The sequence below is a fragment of the Ptychodera flava genome, chromosome 7 (genome assembly GCF_041260155.1).
Source record: "Ptychodera flava strain L36383 chromosome 7, AS_Pfla_20210202, whole genome shotgun sequence".
Classification (NCBI taxonomy): Eukaryota; Metazoa; Hemichordata; class Enteropneusta; family Ptychoderidae; genus Ptychodera; species Ptychodera flava.
Genome location: NC_091934.1, coordinates 47,078,596 through 47,099,387, shown reverse-complemented (window position 1 = coordinate 47,099,387; position 20,792 = coordinate 47,078,596). Strand labels below are relative to the sequence as shown.

Genomic DNA, 20,792 nt, shown 5'->3' with positions numbered 1-20,792 from the left:
ACTATTTTACACCGACTGATCATCGTCTTGTGACTGCTGAGGCGAGGCTACGTTTTTCCATAGATTTCAAGCAAATCGTGACAAAACTGCCAGGATGATGCCGAAAATACCTCTGAAGGTAGCGTGTTTCCATAGTGACGCAACGATTTTTGAAGCTTATAGCTGACCCTTTTGCACAGACATGATATTTGTCGCAAGAACAAGAATATTGTAGCGTTCTGGGCGATCCAGGTTTCAGTGCAAATATAATGGCTCCATTGTACTACTCTATTACAATGTCGACTTCCCTTGACGAAACGAGTTTGGTTTCTCTTATTTTTAGCAAACACGCATATTCGTGCAAGCCCAGTAGATATTAAAGATTCTAATTTCTTTTCAATATCTTTTTTTCTCCGTAGGCCATTGTATTGGTACATTTTGTTCTGACCATTTGGTGAGTATGCGTACATACGGACTGGTGTACGTCATTTTAGTGAAGTCATTTAGGTTAGTAGTAGAACACCCTCGGTTCTGCAGTAGGCCCCTAATGTATTTACAGAAATGATACCACAGATCGATTCCCAGTAACAACCATCAACGCGATAGAAACTGGTACTTTTGTGTAGAACTTCCCCTTGAAGTAAGCCGATGTTTGCCCTCGACCGATACAGTGTTTTATTTGCCCTGATAAGCACAGGGTCACTCGTTGTTTTCACAGTTATCCATACCATAAAATATTGTGCGAATACTGTACTTGCACGCTGTATGTGATTGAGATACAATTGTTTTTTAATGAAACGTAAATTTTGTTCACTTAAAGCAAACTATGAAAAGTCAGTGTGTCCTTTAGAAGTTTTTGCGGCAAAGTATTATTGTACTGTCATTTTGTATGTTATGTCATACAACACCTGAAGTAATCAGTATATGGTTAGTAGAAAAGAGTTTATATGTTAAAAGAGTCATGAAATTGATAAGAAGATATTACACAATTGGAACTAATTTGGAGAATAGGGTACTGTAAAAATGTTCGTATTATCGGCAAATTTAAGCTTATCTACTTTTCTTGTTTTTATTGGTAATTTGTAATACTGCAGTTTTCAGTTATAGGGCACCTCTCACTTTCAAAATATTTAAACAATCGAAAGATCCTATTCTTCCAAATAGTACCAATGATTTTATATTTTAAGTAGCATAAATGAGGTCTTGTGCAAAGCAAATGTTCTTGAGAAGACATTGCATGCAAAAGCGGAATCCCCACCCCTCCCCCTCTCCAATGTGTCTGATGATGAATCTCCACCCTCCCCAATGTGTGTCTGGTGATGAGTCCCCACCCTTCCCTTATGTGTGTCTGGTGATAAGTCCCCACCCCTCCCTGTCCGGTGATGAGTCCCCCCCTTCCCCTCCCTGTGTGTTTGGTGATGATAGAATGTGTATCCTATTGGCAGATGTCTGTGTTTGACACTTGAATTAATACATGACATGGATTGGTTGAATGTCATTATGCAAAGCAGCATTGGCACTCATAATCCAATTCTGGATATCCTAATCTGTTGATATTCAACAAGGATAAGCTAGATTAAATCTGGCAATATCCATTAATATGAAGGCTGAAGTAAACATATACCAAATGACTGTGTAAACATCTCAGGTTTATCAAAACTGTTATTACAGGACTGGTATTGCTTAATTTTTACTGAAATCTATGTATTGATACTATGTATCTATGTATTGATACAATGTATCTATGTATTGATACTATGTATCTGTGTTTTGATACTATGTATCTATGCATTGATACTATGTATCTGTGTATTGATAACATTTATCTATGTATTGATAACTGCAAGAATATGAAAGTATCATTCAAGGTGTTAAGGATGTACGATCGGTAAAATTAAAAGTAATGTCATTTCTCTAAATTGTCAATTTTTGGATTCTCCTTTGTAAGTATTATCAAAATGTGTGATAAAATATTAGGGTCACCGCGCTCGTTTGTGAGATAAATGACCATGAATTTTGCCATTTGTGAGAAAAAAAGCTGAGTCAGCATTTTTTCACCAATGCATTTTCTATGGACGAAATAATTCAATGCTGTTTATCTCAAAATTTAGCGCGGTGACCATATAATTTTATTTGATCAGTATTATTTATTTCTCAAGACTGAGCTTTGTGCAAATTTTCATGAAAATGACATTAGTAGAAATTGATTTTCTAGCAAATTTCAATGTAGTCCTATGGGAAGTGACAAATTCCACGCGCGCGTACCGCTCGTACATCCTTAATGGGAAGTAGTAGATACTTCACTACTATTGTTATTAACACATAAGTTCAGTTTATCCCTCATGAAAAGAAATGAAATGGACATGTCAGTGTGAATGTTATTCATTTTACTTTAATACATGTTGTCAACATTCAATATTTCACCCTGAAATTATTGGTGCTTTTTACAATGTTTAATATGTGTTTCCCAAGATCAGATTTTAGACATAAACAGCAGAGCGAGACTCAGTCTATGGTATACAATGCGTCAATATCAGACACATTGCAATTGAAGGTGCACAAGAAAACTGAAAAACTCACTTTGGCTCAAACTTTCTCCAAAGAACTTAATTTTTAAAATCACTCTCTTTCAAAGTCAAGCATAAAATCAGGGGTCATTGTGCTAAATTTTGCATTCAGGAAAACGTTATCAACATTTAAAATTTGTCATCGGTTTTGTGAAGTTATTCCTGAAGATACAGATTTCTTAGAAATCTGTCATATTAATATATTTTATTAGCTCATATTTGGTGTATGTATAAATACCAACAAGAGCTTATATGGTGAGTCGGTGGCATCTGTATGTCTGTATGTATGTTTTACTTAAAGGGATACAGTCATCGGAACTGTACTCAAAGGTCATACAGCCATCGGAACTGCGCTCAGAGGTCGTATGGGACCCATACGACCAATGTAAACACTGTATCCAAGGTATGATGGTGATTGATAAAATTTAAAACATGTCTGTCCTAATCTACATCCTATGATTTAAATGTTGCATCTTGATATCATGCATGAAATACATTGTTTGTAAACAAGAAACTCAAACAGGCAAGGTTCCCATGACTGTTTCCCTGAAAGGTCAATTTGTTAAATTTCCAAACCTCAGATAGGCAACATGAAACTATGTCAGTGGTGAGTATGCAGGGTGTTTTAAATTAACATGAAACAAAGCAAGTTACAGCGATAGAACTTTTGATAATATTTTGAATGTTTTTCTTCTATGTATCAACTATGATGAGTTTCTTTTTCTATTTTCTTGAGTATTTTTAAATAACCAATATTTTGTTTTCCAATGTAGTGAGTCGATGTGTGATGATAATGCACACTGTCATTGTTGACCATTGATTGAATTCAAAATAAGGACCTGAATTTTATTATCAACTCTGACAATGCAGGATACACATATAGAGTTAATGTTGACAAGCTGAATACCAGGTATTTCAACTCATGGTCAGAGGCTTAGTGCATGGTATTTCAACTCACTGTTAGAATTAAACCCATAAACTGTGGCCGTGACATGCAACAAAAACCTACCTTGAAAATTGTCAACAAATTCAACAGTAACTCAGTGAGCCTTTTATGTGGGCAGAAACATAGCTAGTTACAGGTCAAATTTGTATCACAGTGTTTTAACCTGCAGTCAGTTATATCTTTATGACAGCAAAACTTCAATGTTTCCATATTTTTCCAGAAATAATTATGGATTTATTTCCATAATGATTTATGATGCAATATTCTGAGTACAGATTATTGGAATTTGATTAAAAATATGATTACGCTTAGAAATTACAGATTAGTCTATCATGGACATCACAATTAAACTTAGGTGAGCTTGAAATCAGCTGGCAGCATACTGTATTGTTGTATAATCTGACTAAATGAACCATAGTAATTTAACAAACTAAGACCCACAAGCTGTGTCATTTAATTGACACGCTCACATCATCAAATAAATAAGTTGTCTTCTCAGACTACAAACATACGTATAGCTATAACCTTTGGTGATATTTCTGTTATTTTGTTCCGTAAAACAAACACAGTTTCTTATTAATCCACCTAAAATGTATTGCATTAGAAAGCAAAATGAACAGTGTCCAATCAGAGATCTTCTTTTTGCCCAGGGTCTATCATACAATGTGAAATTGAAGGATTGACATTTGAATTAGAGTAGTCTAGATCAAAGCTGTATTAACAAGTTGAATACATTTATGTGTGATTGTAAGAGTAAACTGCAAAACTGTGTTTGCAAACAGAACACAGAAAATAGAGAAATGCATGAAAAGTTACACTACAAGTCCTAATGGAGCTCTAAAACTTATAAACATAGTTTGTGTATTCATTTGAAAGGAACTAAGTAATGTTTGCAGAAATGTACCTTAGTCCTTTTAACCAATGTTGATTCACACCTTTTTGATTTCTTTGGAGCGTTAACTCTAATTGATTCAACCCATTTCCCCATGTGGAGATCCAACTTTGATATTGAATACAATGGGATTGGTCAAACCATTTTGGTGAGAGGTTGAAATAGGGAAGTTAGTATGAAAGGGTCTAGCACAGCTGCAAAACTATCCAGTGGTCCTACATAAATAAAAAAGAGATGAACAGATACATGACTAACAAATCAACCTACTGGATACATGAGGTAGCTACAAGTACCCGCTGCAAACTTCACATATGGACTGTGGTTGGACTGACCCACTTGATATTCACCACTACTGGATACTTGAAGGGTTGACTTCAACATGTTGACCTTGACCTTCTTTTTACCTCACATTTGGTATACCAATGTGAGGTTATCATATAAGCTGAAGTTGGTGGCGTCTGTATGTATGTATGTATGTATGTATGACGTACATGTGTAGGTATTATAAGTCGTATAGTATGTCCGTCAACATCAAAAAGTCGCGAACCGCTTCACTTTTTAGCTTGGTATTATGCAAATGAGCTTAAAAATGTGAAAATGGTCAAGAATTAATTACTCAAAAACGGCTGTTTTGATTGCTATGAAAATCTGAGTGCAAGTACCTTAAGTGAACCTTATACAGTTTTATGAATGTTGTGAAGATATCTTGAGTTTTGTATTTTTGCTGAATTTTCTGGTTATTTTTCTGACTTGACATGAAGAATTCTTCTTCTCTGAAACCGCCAGGCCAATTGCTCTCAAATTTGCGTTGGATGTTTGCAAGGGTTTTACCCTTCTAAATTGTTAATATTACGACAAAATTGGAAAAATTATTGATTTAGGGCAATTTTTGTCATTTTTCGTCAAAAAATCGTACAAAATATTTTCTTTTTAAAGCCCCTGGACAGACAGCTTTTATATTTGGTATGCAGATGTCCAGGGATGACAATAGCTAGATAAGTGGAAATTGTCCTGAAATATACAAATTTGTATTTTTTAAGACAGTTTTGTCATTTTTGGTCAAGAAAACTTGTTCTCAAAATTACTTGTCTGATAGCTTTGTAATTTGGTATAAAAGTGTTTGGAAAGCCCCAAATTTGTATATTTTAGGTAATTTTCTCAGTTTGTGACCTTAAATGACCTACACCAACCCAGGATATGTTGCGAGACAGTTTCGAAGGCTGTGAACATAATTTTGTCATATTTGGTATCAATTTGTAGTAAAATTTGATCCAGAAAACAAAGCAGAGGTTAATTTTTTCATTGCTGACCAATTTTTACAACTTTTCCATGTAAGACATACTAGAACTGATGAGAAATTAGGATCCAGGATAATTTCAGATGTCATAATCACCCCCACAGTGGAAGGCATTTCACTATCTGTAATTAACTTAAGTGCTGTTTACTTTAAAATGATTGCACTCATAGCATTAATTAAAAAATCCCCAAGGTTGTAAATACATTTCCTGCCATCTGGCCATTGTAAATATGGATCTGCTTCTCCCATTGCTATAGAAGTTGATATGCATATTCTTAAAGATGACCTCCAGTACCTAAGTTGCAGACCGTATTTGCTTTTGTCGTTCATGTTTTTCGGGTTTAAATATTTTCAAATGGACCAATTCAAACCGAATGAGAGAACATAGTGTCCTTGACGGTATTTTTTAACTGTAAAAATAAGAGCCTGTGTGATAGATTTATAATCCTGTTTTCAAAGTCAAAATTGCAACAGTTTTGGGTACAAGACACAAGACTCTGAACACCCATCCTTGTCAATTTCACAAATCAATATAATCCTAGGGGTCCTTGCCCACCTCTATTCCATAAAAAATGTGACTGAATTTATCAAGAAGATTTGGCCAGTCTAATATAGGTGTGTATGCACATACATCACAGGTGATGCAACTCAATTTTTAAAGTCTTGCCCTTTTCAGCTCCCATAGCCATATGTATATATGGCAATGGAAGCTATTCTTATAGGCTAGGGAAATGTCTGTATGTATGTATGTCTGTATGTCTGTATGTCTGTGTGTCTGTATGTCTGTATGTCTGTATGTCTGTATGTCTGTCCGTCAACATCAAAAACTCCAAAACCGCTGTACATTTCATCTTGATATTTGGTGTGTACATGGATGATGGGCTGTAGATGAGATTTTGTTCAAATGAAGTTGTCATTGCCAAAAATATGCAAATTAAGTGAAAAAATGTAAAAACAGTCAAAATTGAAAAAACTCAATAAGCACTGAGCAGATTACATGAAAAATTAGCATGTAAGTACTTTGGGCTGACATGAAATGATTGTGCACATCTTGGGTCAGTATCTTGGACTTGCTATTTTTCATGAATTTTTTTGTAATTTTCTCCCATTTTTGGTCAAAAAATCTTCTTCTCTGAAACCACAAGTCCGATTGATTTGAAACTTGGTATGGAAGTGCATAGGAGTGACCTTTCCCAAATTTGGGCAAATCTTGGTGAAATTTGCATATTTTCAGTTTACACTTCCATAGACTCCCATGTATACGGCAGATCTCCATAGGCTCCCATGTATAAGGCCACGAAAAATAAAAATTTAGTTTCTCATCGTATTCATATTGCAAAAAGGATGCAGTGACACAATTTTTAGTCCCCACGGATGAAGTCCAGTGGGCTTATAGATTGGGTCATGTCCGTCTGTTCGTCCATCCGTGAGTCCATCCGTTCACGCAGATATCTTGGATATTTTGACAAAATGTCATGTGACCTTGATGACCTTTGATCTCAAATATACATATTTGTCCATAACTCAGTAACCACAAGTGCTACCACCCTTCATATATGGTATGATGGGACACCTTATGACGCCACATATTGTACCTCATTAATTATGCGCATATCTAATTTTGAGCGAGCCAATAGAGCTAGAGGTCTGATTTTTGGTATATAGGGATAACTTAACAAAACAATTTTTTTGACAAAATGTCACGTGACCTCGGTGACCTTTGACCTCAAATATACATATTTGTCCATAACTCAGTAACTACAAGTGCTACAGCCTTCATGTATGGTATGATGGGACACCTTATGACGCCACATATTGTACCTCATTAATTATGCACATATCTAATTTTGAGCGAGCCGATAGAGCTAGAGGTCTAATTTTTGGTATCTAGGGATAACTTAGCAAAACAATTTTTTTGACAAAATGTCACGTGACCTCGGTGACCTTTGACCTCAAATATACATATTTGTCCATAACTCAGTAACCACAAGTGCTACAGCCTTCATGTATGGTATGATGGGACACCTTATGACGCCACATATTGTACCTCATTAATTATGTGCATATCTAATTTTGAGCGAGCCAATAGAGCTGGAGGTCTGATTTTTGGTATATAGGGATAACTTAGCAATACAATTTTTTTGACAAAATGTCATGTGACCTCGGTGACCTTTGACCTCAAATATACATATTTGTCCATAGCTCAGTAACCACAAGTGCCACACCCTTCATGTATGGTATGATGGGACACCTTATGACGCAACATATTGTACTTCATTTATTATGCGCATATCTAATTTTGAGGAAGCCAATAGAGCTAGAGATCTGATTTTTGGTATATAGGGATAATAACTTAGCAATACAATTTTTTTGACAAAATGTCATGTGACCTCGGTGACCTTTGACCTCAAATATACATATTTGTCCATAACTCAGTAACCACAAGTGCTACACCCTTCATGTATGGTATGATGGGACACCTTATGACGCAACATATTGTACTGCATTTATTATGCGCATATCTAATTTTGAGGAAGCCAATAGAGCTAGAGGTCTGATTTTTGGTATATAGGGATAATAACTTAGCAAAACAATTTTTTTGACAAAATGTCACGTGACCTGGGTGACCTTTGACCTCAAATATACATATTTGTCCATAACTCAGTAACCACAAGTGCTACAGCCTTCATGTATGGTATGATGGGACACCTTATGACGCCACATATTGTACCTCAATAATTATGCACATATCTAATTTTGAGCAAGCCAATAGAGCTAGAGGTCTGATTTTTGGTATCTAGGGATAATAACTTAGCAAAATAATTTTTTTGACAAAATGTCACGTGACCTCAGTGACCTTTGACCTCAAATATACATATTTGTCCATAACTAAGTAACCACAAGTGCTATGTCCTTTGTATTTAGTAGGATGGGAGACCTTATGACAACACACGCTTTACCTCATTAATTATGTACACATCTAATTCTGGGCAAGGGAATAGAGCTAGAGGTCTGATTTTTTGGCAAATAGGGATTAATTAGCAATATAATTTTTTTTTCAAAATGTCATGTGACCTCCATGACCTTTGACCTTGATTATACATATATATGCATATCTCAGTAACCACAAGTTCTATACCCTCCAATTTCGATAGGATATTAGACCTTAAGATGTCACATCTTGTACCTCATTTATAATGCGCATATGTATTTCTTGGCTGGCCAATACTGCTAGAGGTCTGATCTTTTTCCCGATTTAGAACCATAACTTAGATATGCCTCATGTGTTTCAAATTGGGAACAATGACATAGACCTATGTGCCCATAGATCTCAACATATACACTCCAGTGATACTTCTTAATGACCACATTTTCCTGCCCCATCAAGACTAATACTCCTATTACAAGTGGGGACTATGTCATTGTAAATGACTTGTTGAGTTAATGGTTGTATCACAGTATTTGATATATCTAATTCTGTATTTTTTCCATGTTATATTCTGAATAAATACATTAAACATATTTCACTATCTCCAGTACATTACATTTAAGTATTTTCACTTCATGCACTTTATCCCTTTCACACATGTTCAAATATCTGACCAGAGAACAGACACTAAATAGTCCAGGATGGGAGCTACAGTGTCATTGACGCTATTTTTATAAACATACCCTCAGCTTGGTCAAGGTAATTTTAAAATACATGTTTAACAAGGTGCTAGGACATTCTAATGAATGTTTCAATGCAATTTTGAGAAAAGGTACAGTGGTTTGTGTCTGGCAAAAAAAGGTACAGTGATTTGTGTCTGGCAAAAAAAGGTACAGTGGTTTGTGTCTGGCAAGAAAAGGTACAGTGGTTTGTGTCTGGCAAAAAAAGGTACAGTGGTTTGTGTCTGGCAAAAAAGGTACAGTGGTTTGTGTCTGGCAAAAAAAGGTACAGTGGTTTGTGTCTGGCAAAAAAAGGTACAGTGGTTTGTGTCTGGCGATGCAGTGCAATACTCTACACAGTTCTATAGAAAGCAGTCAGGTCAGAAAACTTAGGCACTGCGACTGTCAAGAGTTTGGCATTGATGTGTCTGTAAAACTTGATCTTCATTGACCCAGAGACATATAAATCCGGGGGCGATGGCACATCCAGGTATTATCACTACCTTTCTCCTGAGGCCACTTGCAGATTTGAATGACCATAGGGGAAGGCAGCGTGTTACCAGGATGCACTTACTGCCACAGCGGGGGCATTGAGACATTGTAGCATTAGCAGCCTGGAAGGCGGTATGGTATCCCTCACAGAATCCCACCACACATTGGGCAGCTAGTTACCAACACCCAGTATAGGCTTAGACAGAACTCCTAGATTATGCACAGACCACAGGCACAAGTGGCTGCAGTGCCGCAGCATGGCAAAGCTGGATCCAACTGTACCTGTATAAAATTAATTCCTTTACTTTTTCTTTTTTATTACTATGCAGTGTATCAACAAGACATTGAAATGATTTTCATTCTTATTTGCAGGGCAACTCAAGCCAGTTGGATATCACCAGCATATGCATACATGAATTTTTTTGTGCTTGCAGTCGGAATCTGGGCTGTTGCTGCCAAAGAATCTATAGATTCAATTCTTATGGTAAGTCTGATAATGTGACCTTATCAGCACCATGGTTTGTCCCTAGCATATTGATTTATGGGCTTCACAGGGAAATGGGAGTGAACGGGTCTCATCACACAAAGTCATTCAAATACCAACAATTGTGATGCTATTCGCATTCTAAGAAGATATACAAAAATCACCAAGTGGTGATTAATTTTGCTTGAACACCGACTGAAACTGTGAAATTGTAACACAACTTTTAGAAATTGAAAGGAATTCAGCATTACCTTATACAAGTGGTGATACCAGTAGTTTTGCTCCACATTGCTGTTTTTAAAAATACAGATACAGAGTGAAAACACTGAGGCAAAAGAGACAATCTTAACAATTACTAAGAAAAGCAAAGTTTTGAATATGTCTAAAACCATCTACCAGCTAAAGTGACAGAATAAAAAAAGATGTATGTCATGTTATTCATGGACATGTGAATTGTCTTGGAATTCTGCCAAAAAGAAAGTCACAAACACAATTTACACTACCAATTAACTCCTAGTCGATGAGCAAAGATTCCTCAGAACATCTTGTTTTTAGACTTGATTAGAAAATATGATGCACAAGAAATCATCAAAGAAGACACTTCAGAGATATACACCAAAGCATCATGCTTTATTGCTTGCAGTGTGCTAGAGCTAAAAACTGTAACTTTCAATGACTTTTCACTATTTTTCTTTGGTATGTTGATTGCAAATTCTTGCTTCTACTCCCCAAGGATAGAGTGCCAAAAGCATATCTATTGGATTAAAATGCACTGTTGATGTTTACATTTGAATTCTAGTCCAGACCAAATTCACTTGCTAACAATAACGATGCAGTCTACATATGTATAGAAGGAGTTGACAAGCTGAATGCTACGTATATCGACATGCTTTGGGGAGTAGAACAGGAAACTCTACTAGATATTAAAAAGACGAAAGTAATGAAAAATAAAAATGTACAGCTACTTGCCATTTAATAATAATCAGAAAATTTATGTCCATGTATGTTTCTCTCTCTCTCTCTCTCTCTCTCTCTCTCTCTCTCTCTCTCTCTCTCTCTCGCACACAGTTTCTGGTGATGATGTTTGTCAGTATTTTACTTGACATGATACTCATAGGAGTGTACTATTCCCGTGGTTATCAAATATACGAAGTTCAAAAAAACCCATATGTAGACGAATTTCGATTCAGTGTTGGAATGGCAATTCTGAATCTGCTTCTGAAGCCGCTGACGTGTGTGCTACTATATCACCAGTACCGTGAACGTGGAGGCGACTACAATGTTGGCTTGCCAAACTCCAACGCCCCGACTGGATACGAAAACATCGACCAACCAATACCAAGCAATAGTCAGGTAGAGGAAGCTCACCCCCACTCTTCAATCCATGATATTAGTAAACCACCCTTGCCTGAGTAATAGTATATTTTATTTTATGAATGTTAAAATTTGTATCATAACGTTAGATGCTGTTGGTTAGCAGGGCCACTGTAGAACTTCAGAACCCTTCACATTGAGTTGTTAAATTGTTCAAAGTGTAAAACTTCAGAAACCTTCAAATTGCAGTTTGTACCATACATATTGTGTTCAGCTGTTCTTAGTAACTTAGAATGACAATTGTGCAATTGTTATCTCTTATGCCTAAGAGTGTAACTCTCTGACGATACTGCTCCCATGACTAGACTCTCAAAATATTTTTGTGACTTTCATCTGTGCACCCAGAATCTACCCACTATAATCAGTAATACATTTGACTAATGTGAATTCACATAACACGTGATTGCCTCTATCAGAAATAGAAATTTGTGAAATCATATTCAGAATCATGGTGGAACTCAATATTATTCTATGGCAATGTTAGACCTATTCACTTTGAAATGGGGTGAAATGGTTTAAATGAAGTTGTGACTGAGATCAATTTTATAAAAGATGTTTTAAAAAAGGGGGTTATCAAATGAACAAAATCATGTGTGATTATACATTTGAAATCTTGTTTTTCTCTTTGTGCAATACAAATCAATTATTTGCAAAGTTCTATGTAAACCCTGTTAATTAAAAAAACTTAAATAAAAATCTGTTTATAGAATCTTGAAATCGTTATGCTGTAGATATATCAAAGGATTAAGTGTATAAATTTGATAAGATTTGTTTGTCCAATTTATCCATCCAGATTGGCATACATTTATTTAGTGAGGGATGTCAATTTTGAAATATTCGTCTTGGATGGGATGATCGCTGTTGTTGTAGTTTCATATTTATAAATAATATTCAGGTATCAAAGAGATGTATATTACTCAATGTTGATCAATATCTTACCCAAATTTCGCATTTGAAAATTTTTGTGAAGAATCTTTGAGCAATATGTTTGTCATTTTCAGAACTCATTGTACATGATGAGGAATATCAACGTTGTGATGTTGTTCATGACAAGCAGTTCATGAAATGTGAATTCAATCTGTGTGATTCATCCATCCACCCTTGTCATTCATTTAAATTGAAAAAGATAACTTCTTTGTTTTTGAGTGAAAATTATCATACAATATGACACGGCATATATCAAATAGTTGTGGTCTAGAATCATTAATACAATACTTGCATTAATTATATGTGTATCTTCCAACAAATTATCCTTACAACCATCCTTTCATCCCCAAGCTCAGAGACACTGACATTTGTGATAAAGAATATTCTAATTGATTTCAGCTTTGATGAACACATTAATTTAGAATCAGTAGAGTTAATGAAGTGTATATGCTAATGATGACGCGAAGCAATTAATAATGAACCACCACTATAAATTAATGGCTCACTTGAATTAAAAAAAGACAAATTATGTCAATATTACCATGGTGAAGTCAGTCTATTCAACAATGCTCCCGTTATGTGCAACATGAACTCTATCATACTGCAACTATTTGTTTTTAATATCTTACCTACAGTGTTCAAACCCAAAACAGGTGTTGTTGTTGTTGTTGTTGTTGTTGTTGTTGATCTTTCGTGATTGTTTTGAAATGTTCTGATGTTTATCCTTCTCAAAACTCTCATTTTTGTTTTCATTTCTTTCCCTCTCTCTTTCCTTTGTCCCTGTGTTTATGGTTTGAAGAAATACTGAGAGGAGCAGAAGAGGCAAAGAGTCAAAGCCAGAGCTTACTGTACACAAACCCTGTGTTACCCAGTTTTATCCATCGGGATGAATTTACATTGTCAGTACTACATGACAACTCTATGGCTATAATTTGTCCCATTCTAATTTTGTTACTCAGATAAGAATCAATACAAATATACTCATATCTTTTCAAAAATAAAATCTTTGACAAATTTTTCACAAGGAAAAACATGATTAAAAGATGTCCTCAACACAAGAATGTTAACGAGGGAGGTTCATTGATTCTGTTTCAATAGATTTCCTTTATTAGTATTTTAGCTCAAATAACCAATTTGAAAAATATTATATCATTGTAGCTAAAAGGTGCTAGGTGATATGGATTGAAACTGCTCATTTGGGATTTAATCCTATTGATATGAGTCCCTTTAACCTTGTTACATTGTTACATATCAGTATATTTCATTGTAAATCTCAGAATGCTGCACAGTAACCATCAGCTGACAGTATGTTACATTGTAACTGTCAACCATCAAATGCTACATTGTCACCACCAGCTACCAGTGTGTTGCAATGTATACTGTAACCACTAGCTATCAGAATGTTGTGATGTAACTGTCAGAATGCTATACTGCAACCATCAGCTACCAGTATGTTACATTGCAGCCTTTATGTAACATTGTAACTGTCAGCTATAGAATATGACGTTTCTACTATCAACTAGTGGTTTACATAATAACTATCAGCCACCAGTATGTCATGTATTGTAACTAAATATATATACCATTTGTATCAGAATGAAATCCATTACCTTGCCTTTAATGTTTTCCATTTCAGATGTGTAAAATAATTTTTAGTGAAAAGATAATATAATCAGTTTGAATATCTGTGTTGGTGATAGTGTTTTTATGATATATTTATTACATTCATGCGCCTAAAATGTACATAAGCTCATTTTCATTGAGAACAAATTTAGTTTTAGACATCAACATGATTAAAGACAAATCATGTGATAATCATTACTGTATACCCACCAATTCATGCTGACCATTACGTATTGTATGATGGGTGAAATTTGCATAAAATGAATATCACATGATACCAGACTGTTTAGAGGACATCGTTTGATTCTGATGAAATTGTCAAAGTGTTGTCACATACCATCGATGTATTACAGTCAGCTATATCATGATACCAATGTGTCAATCTTGGTATACATTTGTATACATCACAGCAATATTTGTGTACAGTTGATAGCAATGACAGTAACATTCAAAATCCTCCTCTGCTGCATTTGATAATGATAGTGTTTATTTTTGTCCCTAATATTTTTTGTATTTTTATATATTCTTCCATATTTTGGCATATAATGCTTTCTTTGTAGCATTTGATATTTCATATGGTTACAATATAGAAAAATAGTTGATTTTTGTTATTATTATTATCATATATATCATTTTCTTATTATTAGAAGTAGTTATGTACAAAATAACCTTTATAATTTTCCAGAACATTTCATGACAAAGAATTATTAACCCTCTTTTGCCTTTAGAAACTTGCCATTGTTTGACTTGTAACAATTTTCTTATCATAACAGAGTGTAGATAATTTATGCGTGTCAAACACAATATCATATGATAGAGATGGCAGGTTGAAATGATGTGCATGATCTTTCTCGTAATTCAACTTTCCCAATCTTTAGAAGACTCAACGTTGCAACACTTTGTCTATTAACATGCCATAATTATACCTAACTCGGATATTTTATGGATATTGCCATTACCATGGTCAATGTGACAAATACAGCCTGTTACCATGGTTACAACTCAAATACTAGACATCATCATGATCATTTTGGAGAAAAGAATTTTCAATTGATATATCTGCTGTGCATATCCTGATATTAAAACAATGTACATGTACTATCATTATTCTCACTATGTGCAATGAGTTTTGAAGTGACAAGATAAATATTTCAGCTTTTACCAAAAGTTGAGCTTTCTTCCAACAGATATCGTCTTTCCTTTTCAAAACCTAAATACTGTGTGGTCACAATTTTGTACTCATTTTCTGAAAATGAAAGATCAACTCACAGCCCTTAAAGCAAATCTGTGCGGACTAGTTGGTCTTGCTATACTAGTAGGGGAGTTCTAATTGGCGAGTTTTCCGTGAGAAGTCTGGTGACTATGTTAAATGTCTGTCAATTCAATCTATAAACTAAGTAGATTCAGTTTTAGAAGTTTGAATATGTATATTTTCTTAGGTCACAGATCACAAGTTTGTCATCTTCAACCCTTTGAACTCTGACCTCTGTGACCTATGACATACAGTGGTATACCATAAACACTGGGTTCCTGGTGATTTATGGTGATATCATTCAGAGTAGTATCCTAAACAAGGTTCACAGGCTTAATTGCTTCTGTACAAAAACCAAGACACTCTTGCTCCAACTGTGAAGAAATAGGTGTACAAATGCAAGGAAATATTTGAGTATTTTGTAGATTTTAGCATTGGAATTGTATTATTATCTGAAAATAGATGACAAATAATTTTACTTGTATAATGAATGGCTAATTGTTCATACTTAACAGAATGAATCCTAGATGGTATGAGGCAGTCAAGAGGAATAATATATGCATATTTTGTAATGTATTGTTAAAATAAAAGAGGTATTTGGTCTATTTAATAGCCTTTTAGCCAGTAATAGTATGGTGCCATGGATTTCTTTATTTGTTTACAAATGGCTGTTTTCTGTTGGGTAGTGTCAGAGTTTTCTTGCAAATTCAGAGATAGTTTATGTAATGATTACCGGAACGTTTGTAAATTTAGTTTAACTTACTCATTTCAGACTTTTAAGAAAAGTGTGGCAGAATGACCATCGCAGTTGTCACAATGTTCTATTCATTAACTTTCTGATTATTACATGCAGCAAAGTATATGTAATGTAGAGATACTGCACTTTGTCAAGGTGTTTTATCATGCAAGGGTAATAACCTTGGTGTTGTCTCATGCAAGGGTAATAGCATTGGTGTTGTATCATGAAAGGGTAATAGCATTGGTGTTGTATCATGCTATGGTAGTAGCATTGGTGTTGTATCATGCAAGGGTAATAACATTGGTATTGTCTCATGCAAGGGTAATGGCATTGGTGTTTTATCATGCAAGGGTAATAGCACTGGTGTTGTATCATGCTATGGTAGTAGCATTGGTGTTGTATCATGCAAGGGTAATAGCATTAGTGTTGTATCGTGCTAGGGTAATAGCATTGGTGTTTTGTATCATGCAAGGGTAATAACATCGGTATTGTATCATGGAAGGGTAATAACATTGGTATAATATCATGCAAGGGTAATAGCATTGGATAATAGCATTGATGTTTAACAAAAACAAGGAACTCGCATCAATGACATGGCATCAGAATGAAATGCTGGTTGTCCATCGACTTCTTTAACCATAATAAGTTTAAACCCAGTTCTAATGCCATGTGTGTAAAGCCCAGATTCTATCATAGCTGAATATGTCAATCACAAACCAAGTCCAATCAATACAGAGTAATGATATATCAGTATGTTTTTCACACTTAACATGACAATTACGATGGTGTATGTGAGATCACAGTGTGTTCTATCCTTGAACAAAACCAATTCAGACACTGAGCATGGAACAACTTCATATTCTCCCCAGCAATCTTGCAAACAAGTCATGATCAAGTCAATTTGCAGTTCTTCTTGCAGATAATTTATGATAAATTTGATATGATAATTGTGCTGTCTTGCAGAATGATAGAGATTGCCAGCTAAGAAATCTCCGTGATTTCATCTCTCAACATAATGATCACATGATCTTTCCCATGAATGACATTAGTTGCTGTAAAATTTTGAAGTGAATTCCAAACTGATATGTTTTCATAGTTTCTTGCTATTGTCTCTGACCTTTGACCCCAGAGTCTGTACAGATCACTCCACTCTTTAATATTAACACTACTTATCCTTAGGAGAAGTGATAATGTTTCAACATGATCAAAGACATATTTTAGAACTAGCGTGGAATTGTCATAGTAAAAATGTTGCTTTTGAAGTGTATTACCTGATCATCACAACTCATCTGTAATGGCATTGTAGTTACATTGATATCAGTGGAACAAATCTGGGCTTAGGCTATGTTAATTTGTTTTGTGACCATGGTCCATTTATGGCCACTCAACAATTAACCATGGGCTGATCATGGTCATTTGGCAAGTGACATGCCAGTCTAAATTTTGCGGTCATTGTAAACATTTGCCTTTGCAATGTAGACTAAGATTTGTGGTAATTTCATTTGAAAACCAATGTTATCAAAGTGTTGAGATATGTATCACATCTTTTCATCTTGGAATGTGGCAATTTATACATTGTAGATCAAATGAATTTGAACTATGATTGAGCTGTGAGTGACTAACACATACAGCTCATCATAATGAAAGATTAATAGAGGTGTTCAATAAGGAATACAGGTCAGAGAACCAATGTTCTTAAACATTTAATTACCAACTATTGTAGTCCCAAGCTTACTGTATTGCCACAAATAATGATAATGCCATGGTAATCCCAGGCAAACATACTTCACTGTTATGCATTACCCTTGGTACAGCACATTTGCACTTACACTTTGTTACTTCATTGTAGGACAGTGCATTTGAAACAAAACTACAATAGATGTATGGGCGAATATGACAAGCTAAATTGGATGAATATGCCACAGATGGTTTAACTTGCAACTTCAACAACCTTTTGAAGCCCATCAGTGCAGTCCTCAGTGTAGCTATCATGACCCATTGTGACCCCAAATATTAGGCAGTACCATACCATGACCCGTTGTGACCCCAAACATTTAGCAGTACCATACATGTACTCCATAGTAATTCCAATTGTACTGGGTAGAAAAACAATGCTGATCCTATCCGTGTGGAAAATTATTTCTGTTAATTATGAGAGTTTTATATAGAGCAAATATTTGTGAAAGGAATCATGAAGATAAAGATATATTGCTAGGATTGCAGACAACAAGGTGTACAAAATATTTTGTAGAAATATTTTAGATGTGTTGAGGCTTCAAATGTCTGTAGAACTTCACAGGCTGTATTTTGACTAACACATTATCAGCAATGCGTTTGTTTTGTATGGTTATTAGTGTCAGACATAAACTCCAAGGTTTTACCATAGACCCTAAAATGGTTTTACACATAGCATTGTGCTTTATACAAGGTCACCTTCTAGACAAAATTACAATTTACACTGTAAATTTGAGTGACATATTACTAAAGAGAAATGTAAACAGTATGTCAGTATAGAGTGTGTTGAATGTCGGTCTGAGAAATGTCATGTCTGGTCTCCTACAGTACTACCCTCCTTGACATCAGATTCTTTCTTACTGTGGCATTTTAGATTTTAGTTCAGAATGGGAATAAAGTGGAATGTTGTAAATCATGGCATAGTACCTGTGTTTTTGTTGGACAACCACGTTGATTATGGGGTCAAAGGCTATATCATAGTGAGGTCACTGTCAACTTCAGTAATGTTGAAGCATGAATGGCCTTGTTGACAACAATTAAAGCTAATTTCACTTCGAGTGTGTTTTATCTCAGTCACGGAACATCTCTAAACAATGAGCAGTGTTATGGTGATACATCATACCAGAGATACAAAATGATTTTTCATGCATGTATTTTGGATAATGTGTAATGACATAAAATTGGATATACTTTGTGAAATGTGTAAACATGAATATTTGAGTTCAATGCATGACATCAATATTCATGAATTAACATTTCACACCATGTTCAGTGAACTCTTGATTTTTTGGACAACCTAGGAACAAGAATAACTAGCATTTCAAAGTCAGACATAGATCATCATTGAAATACAAAGAATAAATATTCAAAGTTTTGTGCATATATTATCAATATTTTATTTGTAAGCATCACAGACAGACATAGCTGATGATAGTGATAAAGAATGCACCATTGGGATAGTGAGAAATTGCAGTATTCATACTTACTGACCAACCCTCCTTTTCAAGTTACACAAGAGCTTGTGACTTGTTCTTTTATATGTGTCTATCGCTTTACAATGTTTTGGCTAAGTTTACAATAGTGGAAAATATGTGTACGAGTAGACCTGTTCTCAAAGATATCTCAGAGAGGGGTGAAGTATAATATATTTTTAATATTTGTGCACTTTGACCTTCAATAATCGGGTCATAGACATCCCGATATTTTTCCACTTCCCAAAAGTGAAGAATATGTTTTTTCCAATTCTTAGATGTTACTGAAAGGACAAACTTGCAATATCACTACAACAAATATTACAACTACAATTCAAAAAAGGAGCATGTATCATATTGAACAGTGACGTCGGAAGTGCAGTCAGTCAATGAAAACCATCAATGGGTTTTTCCAGCGATTGAAATACAAAATACATCATCATCAGTAGAGAGGAAATAAATCGCAAACTCGACCTACGTTCTTGTAATCAATTACGGTTCATTGTTTAATGGTATGAAACGCCTGTTAATGAGCTCATGGGATCAGTATGTCAATAGCCCGGTCTCAAACTTCAGAGGGCCGTGACTGATAAACTTCAATTATACAGAGATCAAGAGAATAGAAAACATTGTTCGGGATATTTCTGGAAAGGTTAAAATTTAAGATAGTTCAGTGTGAAATGAAGAGTACATCCTTCAAACATGTAGATTATAAATGGATCTTCAGAAGATACAAAGCGTTGTCAATATGAATCTATCCAACCGCGAACTCAGAGGGCGTCTGTCGAACTTTTTAGCGAAAAATTATGATTTGTATCAAATGGAAGTAAAGGTGCTTTGGTAAAATGACTTAAATGCTTCTAAGATCTAGAAATGTTGCTTTTTAGATCAAGATTCAGAGAAAGTGAAATTGACTTTCCACTGATAAGTAGAACTCATCCCTGCATCATAGATATCAAGATATCGGGAAGATTTAAAATTGTATCAAGCTGAATGAAAATACTTTGAAAATCCACTGACTCTGAAGCATTGTTGTCATTGAACACTGACAATGTCGAAAATTTATCAATCCTATTCCTCATAAACTTGACTTCCACTTGTAGATTGGACATGTCAGTGTTCGGTAAATAAGGTAACCCAACATGATCTTGATCACCACAATATGGTACGCGTCATAATAACGCAGTCTTACTGGCAATCGAAAAGGTCCGATCGAAAATGACCTTTTATGAGGCACCCTGCATGGTATGAAATAATACTCAGCTAAATTACCATTTGAAGATCAGTTGCAAGGTATCGGTGTATTTGTTCTGTTGTAGAATACTATTAATTTGTTTGAAAAGTTGATATTTTAATATTTATTCGA

The 20,792-nt window shown here is 35.0% G+C and overlaps 1 protein-coding gene across 2 annotated transcripts; it reads left to right on the top strand.

Annotated features, from left to right (window-relative positions):
• On the top strand, window positions 1–18,870 carry LOC139137736 (type-1 angiotensin II receptor-associated protein-like). Of its 2 annotated transcripts, XM_070705996.1 has the most exons (5): window positions 1–118; window positions 399–433; window positions 10,194–10,305; window positions 11,374–11,658; window positions 13,406–18,870. In XM_070705996.1, the coding sequence occupies exons 1-5, from the start codon at window positions 95–97 to the stop codon at window positions 13,412–13,414; spliced, it is 465 nt and encodes a 154-aa protein (XP_070562097.1). In that variant the 5' UTR covers window positions 1–94; the 3' UTR covers window positions 13,415–18,870. The 2 variants fall into 2 exon arrangements, with proteins under 2 accessions (XP_070562097.1, XP_070562096.1); XM_070705995.1 differs by lacking the exon at window positions 13,406–18,870 and having other exon boundaries at window positions 11,374–11,884.
• Window positions 18,871–20,792: the final 1,922 nt, after the last annotated feature.